Genomic DNA, 19,882 nt, shown 5'->3' on the forward strand with positions numbered 1-19,882 from the left:
TTACAACGAACCTTTCCTGGAGGAAGCATTTTAATGTACCGACTTTAAGCTCTTCCGCTGGAGTGGTTGCTATAGGAACGAGGAAAGCCGATCTGAGGATTACAGCAGACAATCGAAGCAGTGTGATTTTCACTGCCTAGGTTAATAAAAAGCATTTGAAAATAGCAAAACCGTCATGTCCTCTGTTTCCCAGGAGCTGAAAGACACGTGAGTAGTTATGCGTATTTATGAAGCTTTCTCCAGAAAATAGCGCTTTAAAATGCGATTGGCATTAGCATGTTGATATAGCAAATTCGAATATCTTAGGATTTTCTTTAAAATATAATAAATGATGGTCAATCATTTTATAAAAGGAGTAGAGCGTAGCTTCTCTGATTTGCTCAAATATGGCGGCACAATAATACAACAGAGCTGGAGTGTTTTCAAATCCTGTGGATATAAATAAATTCAGATGTAACATTACCGATGGTTTTATAATAAGACGCTAGCCTGTTGGAAGTAGTAAGTTTCCCCTGTGCTCTTGTAGTTCAGTGGCCAGCTCCAAATGGCTTGATGCCCACTATGACCCAGTCGCCAATCTATACACCTTTTCCTCTTGCATTGGTAAGTCCCTTGAGTCACATGAACTCTCACAATAACTTGCATATCTGCAGATTAGCCTGCAACTACCAATCTCACCAGCTCATTCTTCCTGTTATTTCTCACAGCTCTTTCAGATTTGCATGGAGATGGTGAGAATAAGGTGAGTGTGTGTTGATGGCATTATGTCCCTTGTGAGAAAGATGTGCGCTTATAGTAAACCAAAAAATTCAAATTTCCCATAATTTACTGACCCTCAAGCCATCCTAGGTGTATATGACTTTCTTCTTTCAGACAAACACAATCGGAGTTATTTAAAAAAAAAATATCCTGGCTCTTCCAAGCTTTAATGGTACCTTTGATTTGGAAGCGCATGGATCCATCATAAAAGTAATCCATACGGCTTCAGGGTTTTAATAAAGCTCTCCTGAAGCGAAGCGATGGGTTTTTGTAAGAAAAATATCCATATTTATAACTTTATAAACTATAATCACTGGCTTCCAGTAACAGCCGTATGTGAGTCGAGTTCCGGCAGAAGGCAATAGACATAATTATAAAATGACTTATAAATATGTACTTAATATGTGAAATATGGGGAAAAAAAGCGCATTGTATTTAATATAAATTTAAACTGTAATACTATTTTAATTTAATTCTAAATAAGTATATTATTTAAAAAAAAATTACATCCATAGAAGTAATCCAAGAGGTTACCCTTTTATGCAATGGCAATAATCCATCATTGAGATGTAGACTGGCAATAAAGAGTGATTTGAGCTGTCTGTGTTCCAGCTGGTGGTGGGTGATCTTGGCACGGGAGTGTGTCACATGAAGCTAAAGGTGTACCGTGGCACTGGTCTGTTGAGTGAGAGCACCCTGCTGGACTTGCCCACTGGACTGGTCTCCTTCCTCATGGACCTGCATGAGCCACGAACACCGGCCATCGCCGTGGCCTCTGGTCCCTTCATATACGTCTACAAGAACCTGAGGCCCTACTTCAAGTTCACGCTGCCTAGTCTAGAGGTGAACCCTCTGGAGCAGGACGTCTGGAGTCAGGCCAGGGAGGTGAGCTATTCATATCACACATTCAGCTCTATGCATTGAGTGAATGAATGAGGCATTTATACAGTGCTTTACTACTGAACACCCAAAGCGCTTTACAATCATATGATGGGGTCTCTCCTCAACCACCACCAGTGTGCACCACAGAAGCCACAGTACAACAGCACTAGTGCGCTCAATACACACCAGCTATATGTGGAGAGGAGAGAGAGTGATAAAGCCAATTTAGTGGATGGGGATTATTAGGAGGCCTTGATTGATAAGGGCCATTGGAGGGAATTTGGCCAGGACACTACATCATGTCGTGTGTGAGGCTGCCATATGTTTACTGTAATGATTACTGGATGTGTTTTGACTCTTAGGACATGATTGATCCAATGACCCTTAAAGAGATGTTAGAAGGATTAAGGTGAGTTACTGTGTATATTTAGTGTTTAGACTGCACTGCAGTTGTAATGGCTTTTAGAGTACAGCCTGATACAATACATGTGTATTTCACAGTTAGAGTACTGTAGATAATTGTATTGTTTTCTCTTGAACAGGGACAAAGCTGAAATTCCACTCTCTGTCAGATCGCTACGGTAAAAACTGTTCCAATATTATAACTGGTCATATTATAAACTTATTAAGATTATTAATGTAGTATATTAATTATATTATAGTATAAACAATATATACTATAATTAATTTTAATATGCTATAATAATAACCTTAATAAGGTTATAATATAAAAAATTGTTTTGTAAAAATTAATAAAAAAAAAAAAGCAAGTTTCAAAACTTGGAATTGGTTGCCTCAAAATAAATCTTTATACAAAAACAATTATTTATTTAATATAAAATATAAACCTTTGGCAAAGTGATATGGTACAACCAACATGCAGAAAAAGCATAAACATTTTTTTAATCTATTAATTAATTACCTTTCTCGTGTGATTTATTCAGGTTCCTCATGCTTGAGCCACAGGAAATGGAGAGTTTTGTTCATCTTTACAAAGAGCAGCCTATACGTAGACAGGTGCCAATATCGGAATACATATACACAGCCACTCACACATAGATGGCCAAAAACAATTGCACTAACATGGCTTTTGTCTCTTTGTTTGTCTCAGACGGTCATCACCTGTATAGGGACGTTGAAGAAGAACATGGCAGATGAGGATGCAGTTAGCTGCCTAGTGATTGGCACAGAGAACGGTGATGTTTACATATTAGATCCAGAAGCCTTTACCATTCTCTATAAGGTCAGCACATTCATATCTGCTTCATATGTTTGTAGTTTCTGGTTTTTAATATCAGTGACTAGTTTAAAATGACTTTACATGTAGTTCTAAATAAACCGATTTCCTAAAAAGAATGAACTCTTTACTATGAGTTTCTCTGTGTGTTTTCAGATGTCACTGCCTAGTACAGCCACCCTAATGGACGTGACGGGTCAGTTTGATGTGGAATTCCGTATCACTGTGGCCTGTCGCAACGGCAACATCTATATACTACGCAGGTAACTGAGTGAATTGAAACTTATTTAAACATTTTTGCAGTCCAAGATGGAAGAACTGAGGATTTTCAAAACTTGCAATCAATTAATAAATAAATCTCAAAGCACTCAAAACTGGACATGATGAGGATGTCTGCTGGTTAAATACATGTAAATACATTGTAAATGTGTTTTCATTAAAGTTTCATATGTTCATATGTATTTTTAAAAAGCCCCCCCCCCCCCCCCCCCCCCATCTACTTGGTCAGTTAGATACGTGCTCTAAAGCAGTGATTAGAGAAAAAAAGATGTATAAGGGCTTTGAGGCTTTTTGAAGCAGTGTCTCCCAAGATCATTATTCACAGGTCAGAGTTCTCCAAACCTGAACTTTGGAACTCATTGAAATGCGAAACTTCTTCGCATGAGCTTGTGTTTCCAGTTTCCAGCATTCGCATACGTATGAATGGAAGTCAGTGAAACGAAAAGTGTAGTGTGACCATCCATTTAGTGTAACTTGTATGAAAGGTTGTTTCCACCATGGAAAAACAAAAAAGGTCATTTCGACTTTTCATGCAATTCTGACTTTAAACTTTGCTATTCTGACTTTTTCCCTGCAGTTGTGAGCTTACATCTCGCGATTCTGAATTTATTTCTCAGAATTCCGAGTTTATATCTCGCAATTCTGAGTGACTTATTTTCTCAATATTCTGAGTTTAAAAGTCAGCTCAGAACTGTGAGTTCATATCTCATAATTCATTCTTTTTTTCTCAGAATTGTGAGATACAAACTCGGAATTGCGAGAAAATAGATCACACTTGTCACTTACCTTTACGTTTTTTATTCCATGTCGGAAGCAAACTCGCTTAAACCTGTGATAATGTTAAAAAAGGCCAATAAATAGTTGAGCAACACTCACTGCCATTTGTTTTTGTTTTTTTTGCCTTAAAGGGATTCCCCAAAGCCCAAGTACTGCATTGAGCTGTCCTCTCACCCAGTAGGACTGGTGAGGATGGGAAAGAATGTAGTTGTAGGATGTACCGATGAGACGCTGCATGGTTACACTCAAAAGGTATGATACATGTATCCATGTCTGTCACAATAACAAAAATGCCTCTAAAACTGATAATGATAACTTTCTAATGAATTCTCCTGTAGGGGAAAAAGCTGTGGACGGCTTATTTGCCAGCCCCTGTTACCACCATGGCACTGATGGACCTCCCCACACGAGGATTCCAGGCTGTACTGGTGGGTCTGGCCAACTGTGAAGTACACATGTACAGAGACAAAAATCTGATCAGCACCATCAAAACACCAGTAAGTACTGTCATGAATTCAAAACTCAATGGCATCATATTGAAGAGTGAAGTTGAAGGGTCCCTGTTCTTGTTATAATTATCAGAGACTTTAATTTCTGTCTTACAGGACGTAGTGACAAGCATTTGTTTCGGGCGCTATGGACGGGAAGACGGCACTCTGATAATGACCACCAAAGGTAGTAACTTATGTTACATGGTAGATAAAGCAGTTTAAGTCAACTGTAAGATTGGATACAAAGCATTTCAAATGTTTTTAACTGTCTGTGATCCAGGAGGAGGTTTGATTGTGAAGATCCTCAAGAGGACGGCTGTGTTTGATGACAGAGACTCGGCCCCTGGACCCCCAATAGCCCAGAGCATCCGCCTGAACGTGCCCAAGAAGACCAAGCTCTATGTGGACCAGACTTTGAGAGAGCGTGAAAATGCAGTTGGTTAGTGATGAACTGAAATTAATTTTTTTACAGAACCACCTAAATAGAAATGAACTCTTTCCCCACCATTGATGGACATTTCTGGCAATCCATGTTTTCACTGTTATACGGTAGGGGCACTATTACACATTCTGAATCCAATCCGGGCGTAATCTTTTTACATTTTCTCAACTTTTTGTTCAGAAAGTTTCTTTTTTTTTTACCCACAGTCAAGTGTTGATAAAAAAATATTGCATGTAGCTAGCATAAAATGTTTTTTTTTTTTTTTTCTTAAAGCAGAGGCTCTGTTCTTTTGATATATTGCATGTTCAGCTATTCATACAAAAAAAAAAAAATTCTTGTGGCCTTGAATATTTTGTGAAACTGATCAAAAATGCTGACCATGCTAAAGTTTTCCCTTAGCTGAAAACCAAAACCGGAAGTCTAGTTTTGATAATTAAGTTTCACTGAGTAACTGAACTTTGTTTGCTGTTCAGGGTATTGTGTTCTCAAGTGATAAATTAAACCAATTTGAACAAATTGAACATATTGCATATTGCGTCTTACAACTTAGGAATAATTAAGATGTTTAAATGTTTTTGAAAGAATGCTCACCAAGTCTGCATTTGTTAGATCAAAAATAAAGTAAAAACACTAATATTATGAAATATTATTACAATTTAAAATCACTTTTTTATTGTAATATATTTTAATATGTAATATTCCTGTGATGGCTAAACTGAATTTTCAGCATCATTACTCCAGTCTTCAGTGTCACATTATCCTCCAGAAATCATTCTAATATGCTGATTTGCTGCTCAAGAAACATTTCTTATTATTATCAATGTTATATCATTATCAATATTTATATATTGTAGCATAATTTTTGGCCATGGTGAAAAGTGTCTGCCCAAAACATCCGATCTTTTCTATTTGATCTATTTCTATTATCTTTTGTATTTGATCCATGTTGTGCGAACAAAGTAGATGCTGACACAGTCAAAACACGCCACTGAAGAAGTGGTTATTAAACGTCTATGTTTAGGTCAGTGGTTCTCCGAAACCATTTCGTCTGAAACCAAAAGTTCCTTTTTTTGCGTGTTTCAGCCGATTGTTTCCGTTTGCTGAAATTTCGGTGCATCGCTACGCTACAATTGGACCATCTGTGAAGCAGCATTCACACAGTACTAGAACAACTGAGATAATTTAGTCATTTTAATAACCAAAGGTGATGGTGTAGTTTTCTGTTCTTCCTTATTAGCCTCTTGTTGCTTTTTCTATGCAGCCATGCACCGAGCTTTTCAGATGGACCTAAGCAGGCTGCGTCTAGCTGCAGCACGCGCTTATGTCAAAGCCCTGGAGTCCAGCCTCGCGCCCATGTCTGCGAGCCTGACCGAGCCACTCAAGATGAACGCAGTGGTGAGTTGTGCAATACTGAGTGCATGAACAAGATGAAACCGGATGACCGATAGCGATCTCCACTTCTGCTTTCTGTTCCTGCAAGGTTCAAGGGCTGGGCCCATCCTTCAAGCTCACTCTGAACATCCAGAACACTGCAGCGTCTCGTCCGGTCATGAACCTGGCCATCAGTTTTCTGTATGATGAAAGTTTGTACAGCATGAGGACAGCCTTCTTCAAGGTGACCTCAGCTGAGCAGTTTCATGATCACTATTCTTACCTGACTTTTTATGTGTAGTTATTAATGTTGAGGAAATGTTTTACTGAAAACAGTTGAATTGTTGTGTGTCTGTAGATTCCCCTACTGGTTCCAGGACTGAATTACCCCATTGACACTTTTGTGGAGTGCTTGAGTGACAAAGGCATCTCTGACATCATCAAAGTAAGACTCGCACCCAGTTAGAACATCTGCAGTTAGAACATTTATATTCTGAATGGCTAGAAAAATATGCAAATTGCACAATATACCAATATTAGCCCCAAAGTTTTATACAAAACTGAATTAACCATTTTATTTACAGAATAATAACTAGGCGATGCTCACATGCATATGATGAAGAGACAGTAAAGACTTTCATAATGTTAAAAAATATTTATAGTCAAATGTTCCCACAAAAATAACATTGATAATAATACGAAATGATTCTTTAGCACCAAATCAGCATATTAGAATGATTTCTGAAGGAATGTTTTTTTCACTGAAGACTGAACAGGAACAAATTACATTTAATTACTATTTAAAGGGTTTTACACAAGACTAGTAATATGAGCTAACAAAGTAAATAGGGTCAATTTTGATTTCATGTAGACTTTAATATATTTAAATAGAAATGGTTATTTTATATTGAAAAAAAAAAAAAAAAAATATATATATATATATATATATATATATATATTATTACAATATAAAATACCCATTTCTATTCATATATATATATATATATATATATATATATATATATATATATATATATATATATATATATATATATATATATATATATATATATATATATATATATATACATACTGTATATATAAATATATTTTTTTATTATTTATTATTTTTGATCAAATAAATGCAACCTTGGTTTTAATAGAGACTACTTTCAAAAACATTCAAAAAATCTTATCTATCCCAAACTTCTGATTGGCAGTGTGTGTATAAAATATAGGTAAAACAGTGTTTATCTAAAATGCTGTGGCATAAGAAATCTATTCATGTCTACATTTGCTTGAAACTGAATATTCTATTATCATTCTATCACTGTTGCCACCTCAAAAAGCATGATGCCCCTGTACAGTCTCATGATGTACAACATAAATGTTGATTACTGTATGCATGAAATCAAGCCGATGTTTGTTGTTACGTTTCTGATTTCAGGTGTTTGTGTTGAGAGAAGGAAAGAGTGCTCCTCTCCTCACCGCCCACATCAACATGCCTGTGAGTGAAGGACTTGCACTGAACTGAGTCGTGTCGTCTAGCCGAGCTTCACAGGCGTCTTCAACTCTCGCTGTGCTCCTAGCAGCAGCAGTTAGCAGCGAGGCTTCTCCATGGAGCGGCCTGACACGTCACAGGAGTAAAGAGAAGCTTGTGCTGGCCGTAGAGCCGGTGCTTCCTGTAGTTTAGATCAGGATTGAGGGAGGCGTGTCCTCACAGGCAATACCTTTTAATGGATAGTGACTGGAGCCTCTGATTGACAGCTGTGATGCCAAGTACTCCATAGTTTGGATGTAAGAGTTGTTCTGATGTTTATTTGTGGTAGTCATGTATATTTGTATGTAAATTCATATTTATTATTCCTGATGTAATGATCACACACAAACTCAATTATGAGGCTTTATTTACTTTTGTTGTAATATAATTCATAACATAATCAGTGTGATGGTTTATGAGGGTAATCTTGCAAAACCGTTCAAGGCAGAGCAGTAAGTAAAAGATTAGGTGCGTCCCAATTCACATACTTATGCACCATTCTATGACGTTTTGTAGTATAAATAGTGTGAAAAGCACTTTAAATACCCGGATGATGCACTTAATTAATGGAAAAATGAAGTGTGGAATGTTTGACACTTCATGCACTCAACTGTCGTATCAGAGGGGCATCAGAATTCTACGTTGAATGACAAAATAACCAAATGAAATTCATACACTACATGGTTGAGTACATAGAGTATAAGTGCACAGTGTTTCATCTGGGACACAACTATTGCATACTACTTTTAAAGCATACACATGAAGAGGCACAAGGGTGAAAGGTCACAGGAGAATCTCATGTAAAGGGCAGCCAGAGCTGTTGACGACTGACCCTTCGCTAAGTCCCGTTACTGACTGCATGTTCTTGTACTTGTTGCTCACTATATTATCAGACAAGCTTTTGCTCATCTATTCTGTATGTCTATGGAATTCCAATGTGTTTTAAAGATTTTAACCGGGTTTACAGGTAATATAAATAGTGACACGGTACCAAAAGAGGATACAGACAATATTTTTCCCCCTTTTCAAATCTTTTAAGAGAAAAAAAAAAAAAAAAAAAAGGTATGAGTGAGCATCAGTAACCAAATGGAGTGGGGCTTAGCGAAAGGTCAATTCATTCTCTCCCTCTATACAGTGCAACAGTGCCATCCACTTTTTCAGAAGTATGTTTTCCTTTCGTTTTCGTTAAAGCGTTATAAGCCATGAATCAAGACAACCAGAAGGTGAATCATAACATTACAAACTTTGATTTGAAGCAAAAAAGTATTTGAAAATCGGACAAAAAAAAAACCCAAAAAACGTACAAGACTGTGCATTTACCAGCTTTAGTGATGGGAAGACCTACAATCCCATGAAAAATTGCGAACAGCATAATCAATTAAAAACGATGGAGAAATGTGAAACTGCTCATTTAAAAATGCTGATTATATATATATAAGCAATGTTTTAAGTGTATTGCAAAATATGACCATATACAAATATTTAAGCATTTTGAGAGCGCAGGGAGACCGACTCGGTTACATAATTGGCAGTGCTTCATGGGATTGGGCAGAACTAATTTGATCTTTTGGCGTTTCGACTCTGGTAGAATTTTCTATACTGCATCATGGGTAATGTAGTTTTTCACCACAAATTCTGCTGTTAAACAAGATTATTTTAAAACTAAGTATAATGCAAGCTAACGGCCTGTTCACACCAAGGATGATAATTATAAAGATAACGATAAAGATATAGTTATAAAAATCTTTCTCAAGATTAAAGAACAGCAGAGTTCACACCACAGCATTGGAATCACTTTCACAACGATTTTATCCAGCTGATGATCTATAAAAATGTTGACAGCCAATCAGAATCCATCCTGCTGTAACGAGCTTGAGCATTTAAAGTGACAGACAAGCACGTGCTTCTAATAAACAAAGATATCATCCGCTGGTGTGGAAGCTAATATAGTTATCTTTATATCTATATCGTTCTTGGTGTGAACAGGCCTTAAGGCTGTTTAAAGGTTTATAAGTTATCATTAAAAATCAATTTCCCTATGGAGAAAACGAATGGAGTTTTTACTTCTTGAAACCCAACTGTTGCACTCTATTTCACAGTTATAGACTAAACTTTTTGCTCAGACTAGCCATTGGCATAAGTATAAACGTTCTCTTTGGCTCAGATACTTCTAAGTTTTGCCCCATATATTTCTTGCATGCTTGTAAACTTTATTGTACACTACCATTCAAAAGTTTGGAGTTGGAAAGTTGTTTTTGAAAGAAGTCTCTTCTGCTCACCAAGGCTTCAATTATTTGATTAAAAAATACAATAAAAACAGTAATATTGTAAAATCAATCAATCAATATTGTAAAATCAATCAATCAATTCCTGTGATGGCAAAGCTGAATTTTCAGCATCATTACTCCAGTGTTCAGTGTCACATGATCCTTCAGAAATCATTTAAATATGCTAATTTGCTGCTCAAAAACATTTATTATTATAATGTTGAAAACATTTGTGCTGCCTAATATTTTTGTGGAAACTTTTTTTTTTCAGGATTCTTTGATGAGTCATAGTTCAAAAGAACAGCATTTATCTGAAATAGAAACTCTTAACATTATGGAACATACATTTCTTAACTGTCACTTTTGATCCATTTAATTCATCCTTGTTGGCCTCAAACCTTTGAACAGTAGTGTAAACAAAAAAAACAGGTTCACTGCTCTTTCTGAGTATATTCTATTAGCTGTTGCATCTCAATGTTTGCTTTCCTTTCCTAAATCGTGCATTTTGCCATATACTGCTGATAGTATGAGTGCTATACTGCTGGTCAGGCACCCGCTTCATAAACACAACTGAGGTTACATGAGGCATGTAGTAAAGAAGATTTGGGATTGAGGAAGCAGAGAGGACAAGGAACATCCATCTAAGCAAACATAGTGAGGGTGATCCACTATAAGAAGACAGGGAAAAAACAAGAGGGAGAGAAAGTTGCAAACATATAGTGTTTAGCCACAGAGAGACATTTGCTTTTTGAAGTTCTCATTACTAATGACCAGTTTAGACCAACCTGAGAGAAGCTGAAGGATACCAAACCATCTTCATCAGTGTCCATTGTTTTAAAAGTTTCTGTTGGAATAAATGTGAACTCTCAACACATCTAGTCCTACTGAATTTTGATGGGTTACAGTAATTGCACTGTGAAAATTATCATAAAAAATGGAGTTTTCTACTTGGCACACTTACTGAACATAGTCTCCAGGCGGATCAGACAGGCCACAAAGTTGTCGAAGTCCACGTCGAGGTCTGCCTTTGCATAGCGCAGGATTATCAGCTGGAACAGGTTGTTGGTTAACTTGAAGCCTTATTGAAGCATAAAATCCAAAAAGTCGTCATAAACATAATTTACCACAGTAATTATAGATGTGCTGTATGTGGCAGATACCTGCTGATTCTAATGCCAGACGCATTTCATAAGAGCTCATTGTGCCAGACTTGTCCAAGTCAAACTTCCTAAACACGGCCTAATGATTTATTGAAGAAAAAAAAAAAATACTGTCAAGATCTACTCTACCATTCAAAAGTAATATATATATATATTTTTGAAAACAGTCTCATGTTCAACAATTCTGCATTTATTTGATCAAAAATACAGTAAAAACATTAATATTGTGAAATATTAAAATATCTGTTTTCTATTTTAATGTAGTTTTAAAATGCAATTTATTTCTGTGATATCAAAGCTGATTTTTCAGCATCATTACTCCAGTCTTCAATGCCACATGATCCTTCAGAAATCATACTAATCATATACCAATTTGCTGCTCAAGATTTTTTCTATTCTTATTATCAATATTGAAAACCGTTCAAAAGAACAGCATTAATTTGAAATAGTAAAAACTTTTGTTAGAAAATATTTCTGTCCTTTTTGATCACCAAAATGGCATATTTAAAAGTTTTTCCTGTGAACATTCTTTTTATTCATGCTTTAAAATGGCTTGGATGTAACTCTACACCCATTTGCTTCATTTATTATACGTGGATCCATGAATATGCAAATGAGCCCTGCCTCTACTCACACAGGCTCGTCAAGTCGATGTATCAGAATTGTAATGCGTTTTACGTATCGCTCTCTGCAACGTCGTACACATAACGGTAATTAATATGATTAGCCTCTATAAACACCTAATAATGTGTTACTAATGTTACACAAACCATATTCCCGTTCACCATCTCAGAGTCAGACAGCTGCCTTCTAAAAATCAGCTTCCTTAGAAACGCTTTGAATGCTTAGGCCTATAGTTCATCATAACATCGTAATATACATAATTTCGATTTTTCATACTATATAGGCCTATAGTTCCTTATAACATCGTAATATACATCGTTTTGATTTTTCTTATCAACAGAGACTGAGACCACTGCTTTGCAGGAGCTAATGATATGCTAAAGCCCGCCCGCATGTTGACTGGGTTGGTTACACCATAAAGTAAGCATGAAATGTAGCCACTGACAAGATATCGTTTGATTTTCTCCCAGAGCACATGGAAGTCTGTCAGTCCAAGCTTTCCAACACCAGTTGTCTTTATAGCAGGTCAAGGTTTGTTCCAAGACTTTAATGCATACTATTCACATGCCTTCAAAGTGGTCCGCAAATGCTAATATTCATTAATGTGGAGTCTTAAAAGGATACATCCATAAGATTTATCATGGCTCGACAGACCTCTTTGCCAAATCCGTCAGTTTTTATATCTTTATCTGTAAGAAGAACCAGAAATAAGGTCATTTTATATATCAGTTGCCTCCTTTCAGGGAATATACAAGGTTAAATATGACCTTAGCTTTATTCACAGCATATGTGACATGTTGTCAATTAGCAAAACTGAAATATGCGTTACGTGTCCATTAGCACACTCACGTTTGCCAACCACCCGGTTCAGAATCATCTCGAGTTTGGACACATTGATCTCCATTTCCTGTAGAACAAAGTGAGTAGTCAATGAAGCTATTGGGCATAACAGCAACCCATTAACACCACTTCCTGCTGTCTTACCGGCCCTGCCAGCTTTGCGAAAAGTGCCTTAAAGCCTGCGTCAATGTCACTCTCCTGGAGTGCAGGCTGCCATAGAAACAACACATTCATTAGCAGCGAAACTTCCCAGTATTCATCTTATGTGCAGTATTGTTAAAAACATTTGACAGGGAAACTCACCTCCTCCGGTACATCTGCTGAAATTTCATCATCTAGCTCCCTATAGTGAAAGAACTACATTTTATTTTCTCTCAGAACCATCCACAAGAAAGATGGGTTATGGCTCGCCACTTTGTGCCAAATTTCATGACAGAAAAACACATTTCTCAATGCAAGATTGCAAAGTATTTAGGTCTTTAACCATCCAAACATGCAATAATATTGTGAAAAGATTCAGGGAAACTTCTGTTAAATGCAAGGCAGGAAATTTCTGTTAAATGTGTGTGACCTTCAAGCCCTCAGATGGAATTGCATGAGAGACCATCATGTTACTGTGTTACATGTTACTGAGCACTTTGAAAATCTGTTGTCACTTAAGTTAATAGTAAGTCTGCATCAAGAAATGCCTCTCGAATCTCTATTACGCAAGGTCAAGGCTATACATCAATTCAATGCAGAGATGCACAAAGTTCTCTGGGCCCGAGTTCATCTCAGATGGTCCAAAAACAGTGGAAATTTGTGCTGTGATCAGATTAGTCCACACATTTCAGCTTGTTTTTGGGGAAACGGAGTTCTCAGTCCCAAAGAAGTAAGGGACAGTTCATACTTTCATCAGCATCTGTCATGGTATGGGGTGCATCAGTGCAAACAGCACGGGTGACTTGCATGTGTGTGAAGGCACCATTGATGTTTATTTAATTGTATTAAATTGTATTCCATTTAAAAAATGTATCACTGCTCCATTAAAAATATTACATTAAACAAATTCACCATTCTGAATCTGAATATACTGTATATTATTTCTTGGTCACTCACTGGGAGTCAGCAGCCTTTTCTGAAAAGACCCTCAGCACAAAGTCTCCTTCTTTCTGGGGCTCAAAGGTGGAGGGGACGATGATATATTCCCCTGCTGGCAGGCAGAAGCGCGAGCTCACCTCTCGAAGGTTGATGTACAGCTCGGAACGAGCACTGGACGTGTGGGTGAGGAAAAAATCACGCTTCAGATGCACACCCACCCTGCCCAGATACTGACAAGTGGAGGAGATTCATATCACTACACACATATCATCAGCTGTCGGACCATGTGCAGGATCTCTCAGCGTTACGCTATCCAAACTAAGAATCAATCTGCAGTTTAGGCACTGATAACAAAAGGTTTACCTATGTTAAACAATGCTGATCTCGTACCTCTTTTGGGACCTGTAAGATTCAGAAATAAAGTTTAATAATAAGTATGCATCTTTCAGTTTTTCTTTATAATTGGAATCACTATTTTAGCAACCTATAATAATTGTTACGTCCAGTAATGTAATATAGAGAACAGAGGGGCTAGTTGTCACACATTTTATGCCAGTGAATATTTCTCAGGGTGGGTTTATTTTTTAAAAGTTGACTTTCTCTATAAAACATACCTTAAAGCCTAATAGTTAGTGAGGTAAAGCCCATGTGACAACTTGCCCCAGTCTCCTCTATAACATGGAAATATATTTAACGAAACAAGAGTTTCTTCCTGATACATAAAACGCATCTTAAAGCTGATTGATTCTTTAGCAATTACTCAAATCTATTTAGTTACTTATGCCCATATCAAATGAGTTTTCTACCTCATAAATGGCAAATCCAATCGTCTCCATGTCTTTGCCCTCCCGACGTAACTTTCTGCGATTCTTCTGCATCAGGGCCACTAGAAAAGTGCATTCATCTTGATTTTGAATATCTGGTTCCTTCAAGACTATTTTAAACTGGGGATTGATCCAAAATGTTGCTGTGTAGAGAGAAATAGACTTTAATGTGAGAGCACTGTCACTCATGTCAGCTCACAAGCAATCCTTTCATAGAGAACATGCCTGGATAATTCCTGCAGCCGCCAGCAGTGCTTCCTCTTCTCCATTCACCAGGATACAGGGACGTGTTCCACTTCTTCACCTCGCTGCTCTGTAGCGCATCCGCTGTCAAGTTACAGATCTCTAGTCTGCTGAACTCTCGCATGAAGTCACTGAACGACATCCTGTGTGTGGGGGAGTGAACAATACTTATATTTAAAGCGTAAATTGATAGTTTAGAAGATATTGGAGAAAAAATGTCATCCAAACAATGAAAGTCAGTGGGGTCCAATGTTGTTTTGGTCCCCATTGACTTTCATTATATGGTCAAAAACATTCTTATATTCAATCTTTTGGACACAAGGGAAGTAGAATTTTCTTTTTTGGGTGAATTGGGTGAATCCCATATTTCATATTTGTGTGTCATATTAGGGGTAATATACCACATGTGTAACTATTTAAAAAGTAATATGCAAGAGAGGAACAGATTCCATTGATTAAAAAAATACTGCAAGAAACATGAACCAGAATTCTCCATCCTCTTGGCAGTTGTGCAGACGGGACCTTACAGATGGGTCGATTTCACGCCATTCCTTTGACCTGAATTGACAGATGGTGACAGTATTCAGCAAAGCTTTCTGACATTATTCATTAATATTTTAGGAATAATTTTCATCTTTCGTCTTACTCATCACTCCATGGCCCCATCCACTCCACTTCTCCCCAAGGGTTTCTGATGCGCAACAGCTTTGTGAGGTTTCTTCTGTACTCCACCTGGCCAAGGCCAACAGATTTACATCTGCCAATGATGAGTTGTCTGTGATTGGTTGAGTTTCTTGTCAATCAAAATCCAACACTCACCTCCTCCACTCCAGTAATGGAGTAGGCGTGACCTTTCACAAGCTTTTTAAAGGTGATAGCCTCCATGTCAAAGAAACTTGTAATCTGAAAGTGAAAATAAAATAAAGTTGAGTACTTTTGAATAATAACAATCTAAATATGAGAATCTAAAGTTAGGTTAGCATGGCCTCTGCTGGTAGATGCTGAAATTACATTGAAGTCTCAAAGAGCATGCACAGAGTCCAAATTAAAACAATTCCCCATCGTCCAAATTAAACAATTCCCCATCGTAAGTACACATTGATGGCCTAAGACACGAAACGAGCGGTTTGTGTGAGAAAACGAACAGTATTTATATCGTTTTTACCTCTTACAACACAACCACGTCCAAGTGATCTGAGGGCGCGAGCGCATCCTGCTGTGTGTCGTGTGCGCAGACTGGTGCATAGATATATATACACTAGATTTCGCATTAAAGACATTCGTTCCAATGAACTGCCGTAGCCAAGGCGACCTCTAGTGTATATATATCTATGCACCAGTCTGCGCACACGACACACAGCAGGAAGCGCCCGCGCCCTCAGATCACTTGGACGTGGTTGTGTACAAGAGGTAAAAACGATATAAATACTGTTAGTTTTTTCACACAAACCGCTCGTTTCGTGTCTTAGGCCATCAGTGTGTACTTACGATGGGGAATTGTTTAATTTGGACGATGGGGAATTGTTTAATTTGGACGATGGGGAATTGTTTTAATTTGGACTCTGTGCATGCTCTTTGAGACTGTGACCATAGACCTGCATGATATGACTGTCAGACAAGAACGGTTTGACCTAAAAATATCAAAATTGAAACTACTGCGGAAAAAAAGACACCTACATCTTGGATGCCCTTCAGGTAAGCTAAAACATACCAAAATTTTATTTCAAAGTGAACTATCCCTTTAATCTAAAGCATTTCTCTCCATTGACAGTCATTCATAAGTATTATGTTATCCTGTGATTATATCATATTATACTATACGACTGAATTATATTTATTTGAAGGGCTCTAAAAAGCTCGAAATGGACTAATATTTTATGTCTTTTATGTATTTGAATTCAGGTTGTTGAATTGAGAACAAAGTTTCCCAATCACCCTGAATTCACCTAGATGTTCAAGACACAGACTTCTCCAGATATTACAGACTGATTGGTTATTGGTTATGTTGTTCCTGAGCACTAACGTCTATCGAGCAGCCCATCAGGGAGCCTCTCTCCACAGCTCTTCTGATGATGCTGAAGAGGTTCGGTGGAGCTTTTTTCAGCTCATACATCTCCGTCACTCCACCGGTGAAGTCCTCAAACCCCTCAGACGTGCTGCCTCCGGAAAGAGCCTCGTAGCAGCCGTTCAACCTGTCACATTCATAACAACAAACGCGTTACACAACCAAACAAGATCCTGGTCTGAAGTCTACCTGTGAAAGCGTGTGACTGAGGCCTTCTTACTTTGCATAAGCCTTCTCCACCAGGGCGCTCCAGAACTCTGCTCCCTCGGCTGAGTGGACGAAAAGTAGCTTCCCATCTCTGACAGGCAGCCGGTCGTCAATCACCACGTCCACCCAGTCCCCGAACTGCCAAAACTAGAAAACCCAGTAGGAAACACATTGGGTTTAATGCTGCGCTCATATCATGTCACAATTATTATAATTGAAAGAATGACAAAAAGGAATCAAAGAGTCTACTCTGAAGCTTTGACATCCTCTTACTCTAGATTTGTTTCTGTGGAAATGTTCACAATGCCTAAATGCATCATTGATGACAATTAGTGATTTTCCAACTTTTCAACTTGTAATTACGAGTTTGACGAAGACGTGAATGTTTTTTTACTAGTGAGGAACACATAATTATGATAATACTGACATGGCATGAATGCAGCATTAACCAGTGCAAACAATGGGGGATGGGTGTATTATATTTTTGGCATTCACAAGTTATCAAAGTAAAAAAAATATATGACGGTTTTAGGCAGCACAACTGTTTTCAACATTGATAATAATAAATGTTTCTTGAGCACCAAATCAGCAAATTAGAATGATTTCCGAAGGATCATGTGACACTGAGGACTGGAGTAATGATGCTGAAAATTCAGCTTTGCCATCACAAAATAAATTACATATTAAAATAATTATAAAATTGTAATAATATTTCACAGTATTAGTGTTTTACTGTATTTTTTATCAAATAAATGCAGCCTTGGTGAGCAGAAGAGACTGGTAGTGTATATTATTAAACATTTGTTTAAAAAAAAAGAAGATAAATAACATTTTTGTTCATTTTTCTCTCTATGTAAATATCAGTTCAGTAGGTGCTGCTGGCTGTACTCCAAGTCTGTCTGCAGCACTAACGCTCTGAACATTACACGCATTCACTGAGTGACTGAGCCTAAATGGCTCCTGGCTGGACAACAGAAGGGGAATTTGGCAGAGAGGAGTGAGAGATGTGGCCATTTCATTTTCTGGGTGAGGCTTGTATATATAGTCACTGCAGCAGATAGGGTGGGCTGAGGTTTAGAGACTGTGGCTTAAAGTAGATCTGCTGAGCTATGGAGAATCAAATGGAAGGGGAACAGATCAGTTTACACGCTGCATTGGAAGGAAGGAAATGTTTGGGATTTTTCACAAAAACCAGGGCTCGGGAAATGTGTCAGAAGATTAACTAACGGGTTCTGAATGTATTTACTTAAATAATTGTAAAATATTCATTTTCTTGTGTGACTAAGTGTATAGATTACCTCTAAATGATGTCTCTCTTTTATAGGTAATTGTAATCGTAATTAAAAGAGCAATTTGGCTGGTCATACGATCATATATATTGTAATTATATATATATATATATACTGAATATTACTGGAAAAAAAACCTTAAAATCTGAATGTACACTGCTCAGTACCTGAAAGTGAAAGATTCCAGCATATTGTTGATGGAAGCTCTGGCCATGAGGCACCACCCGATGCAGCAAGGGTTCATTCAGGGTGAGGCACGCAATGGCTGCCAGCAGCCAACAATCTCCTACAATCAATATATTGAAAAGAAATTAAAAAGTGTAGTGAAACAGATGGGAAACATGCTTCATTGCTGCTTCAGCAACGTTCACTGGCAAAAACATGCACTTTCTTGTGAGTTAATTAGCAGGAAAGCATCCATGCCATGTTTTTGAGTTCTTCATTGATTTTATTCTGTTTTAGTAGATGCTTGTTTTACCTAGAGCTCCTTGGCAGATGTCTGTGCGAGTGGCCCCGTCTACGATAAAGTGTGGATCAGTGCAGAAATCCTGGGGTACATAGAGAAGACCTATGGGTCAGACAGGGCATACAAATGACTGGAACGTCTCTGCTTATTGATAGATAAATAGTTGGTTGGTTTATCAAACAGTGTTATTTTTTTTACTTTTTACTATTCTAATATTCTCACCGTCGGCCTCATCCAGCGAACACCTTTGGTTTTGGCAGTGCTGGGGCCCAGCTCTTTGAATCCTAAAGAAGACTGCTGGGCTGGAAATGTTTCATCCTCAAATAGACATCCACTCTGAAGGCAGCGGTCACGCAAGTATTCAAAATCTTGGCCCAAAAACTTCAGGGCCATATGGTTCTGACCAAATCCCTCATTTCGATCCCATTCACTCCTCAAACGAGCAGCGATTCCCGTGGCACAAATTTGCTCCATCCAGGAAAGAACTGTCAGAGACACTCAAAAAAACATATGGATCACTGCTACATCACATCAAATTCACTATTCCTTATTTTACAACAAAGTCTAAATCCAAAGTTCATCACTTTGATCAATCATAGCAGCCACATTATTATTATTTATTTATTATCATATCTACCCCCAAAATGTAATTATTTAGAAGCAGATGTAATGTAAAAACTGAACTGGAAATAAAAATCAGGGGAAGAAATCCTTCCACTGATTATGTTTATATGGTTGGTGGTTAAATATAACACATAAACAGCTTGATATTAACAACCACTTATGAAGAGAGTGAAAACATTTGACAACGACAAGAGACATATTAGGCTTCTACCAAGTATAAAATTATTGTACCTTACCTTAAAACGGCACTCTCCAAATCCTGTTATGACTGTCCTTGCAATGAGGTTCTGTTTAATTTAACTTAGCCTATACCATGTTAGGCTTGTCCCAGCATGTAAAGGCTGCTGTAAAGACTGCAGTGCGGAGCGCGCGCACGCGCGTGGTTCCGAATGTTACTATTTACTTTGAGACAAGC

At 37.6% G+C, this 19,882-nt stretch overlaps 2 protein-coding genes across 3 annotated transcripts; one reads left to right on the top strand and one right to left on the bottom strand.

Moving 5' to 3' along the window:
• Window positions 1-35: 35 nt before the first annotated feature.
• Window positions 36-8,808, top strand: bbs1 (Bardet-Biedl syndrome 1). Its single transcript, XM_079898709.1, has 17 exons — window positions 36-207; window positions 527-603; window positions 708-742; window positions 1,372-1,644; window positions 2,004-2,050; window positions 2,184-2,222; window positions 2,586-2,658; window positions 2,753-2,884; window positions 3,035-3,141; window positions 4,066-4,186; window positions 4,273-4,431; window positions 4,540-4,609; window positions 4,706-4,864; window positions 6,129-6,262; window positions 6,348-6,482; window positions 6,597-6,683; window positions 7,686-8,808. The coding sequence occupies exons 1-17, from the start codon at window positions 176-178 to the stop codon at window positions 7,770-7,772; spliced, it is 1,767 nt and encodes a 588-aa protein (XP_079754835.1). The 5' UTR covers window positions 36-175; the 3' UTR covers window positions 7,773-8,808.
• A 1,739-nt stretch (window positions 8,809-10,547) lies between these two features.
• On the bottom strand, window positions 10,548-19,831 carry LOC307174661 (calpain-1 catalytic subunit). Of its 2 annotated transcripts, XM_079898707.1 has the most exons (22): window positions 19,704-19,831; window positions 19,066-19,328; window positions 18,856-18,925; window positions 18,545-18,663; window positions 17,102-17,235; window positions 16,840-17,008; window positions 15,636-15,719; window positions 15,463-15,548; window positions 15,300-15,374; window positions 14,799-14,959; window positions 14,556-14,716; window positions 14,140-14,151; window positions 13,768-13,979; window positions 12,973-13,012; window positions 12,814-12,879; window positions 12,679-12,736; window positions 12,454-12,518; window positions 12,275-12,343; window positions 11,206-11,284; window positions 11,007-11,123; window positions 10,831-10,889; window positions 10,548-10,713 (listed from the first exon to the last, which is right to left on the bottom strand). In XM_079898707.1, exons 2-22 carry the CDS (start codon window positions 19,315-19,317, stop codon window positions 10,687-10,689), a joined length of 2,115 nt encoding a protein of 704 aa, XP_079754833.1. In that variant the 5' UTR covers window positions 19,318-19,328; window positions 19,704-19,831; the 3' UTR covers window positions 10,548-10,686. The 2 variants fall into 2 exon arrangements, with proteins under 2 accessions (XP_079754833.1, XP_079754834.1); XM_079898708.1 differs by lacking the exon at window positions 14,140-14,151.
• Between the last annotated feature and the right edge of the window lie 51 nt (window positions 19,832-19,882).

This window comes from Squalius cephalus (genome assembly GCF_949319135.1).
Source record: "Squalius cephalus genome assembly, chromosome: 17".
NCBI lineage: Eukaryota > Metazoa > Chordata > Actinopteri > Cypriniformes > Leuciscidae > Squalius > Squalius cephalus.

Bases quoted from the DNA above. Each gene is read 5' to 3' on its own strand.
- bbs1 (XM_079898709.1), top strand. From the start codon at position 176: ATGTCCTCTGTTTCCCAGGAGCTGAAAGACAC. The intron at 2,051-2,183 runs GTGAGTTACTGT...TCTCTTGAACAG, and splicing joins GAGATGTTAGAAGGATTAAG to GGACAAAGCTGAAATTCCAC. The intron at 3,142-4,065 runs GTAACTGAGTGA...TTTGCCTTAAAG, and splicing joins AACATCTATATACTACGCAG to GGATTCCCCAAAGCCCAAGT.
- LOC307174661 (XM_079898707.1), bottom strand. From the start codon at position 19,317: ATGGAGCAAATTTGTGCCACGGGAATCGCTGCTCGTTTGAGGAGTGAA. The intron at 15,720-16,839 runs GTTAGTGCTCAG...TTTCACTTTCAG, and splicing joins TGATGGGCTGCTCGATAGAC to ATTACAAGTTTCTTTGACAT. The intron at 14,960-15,299 runs GTTCATGTTTCT...CCCCACACACAG, and splicing joins CAAGAGGATGGAGAATTCTG to GATGTCGTTCAGTGACTTCA.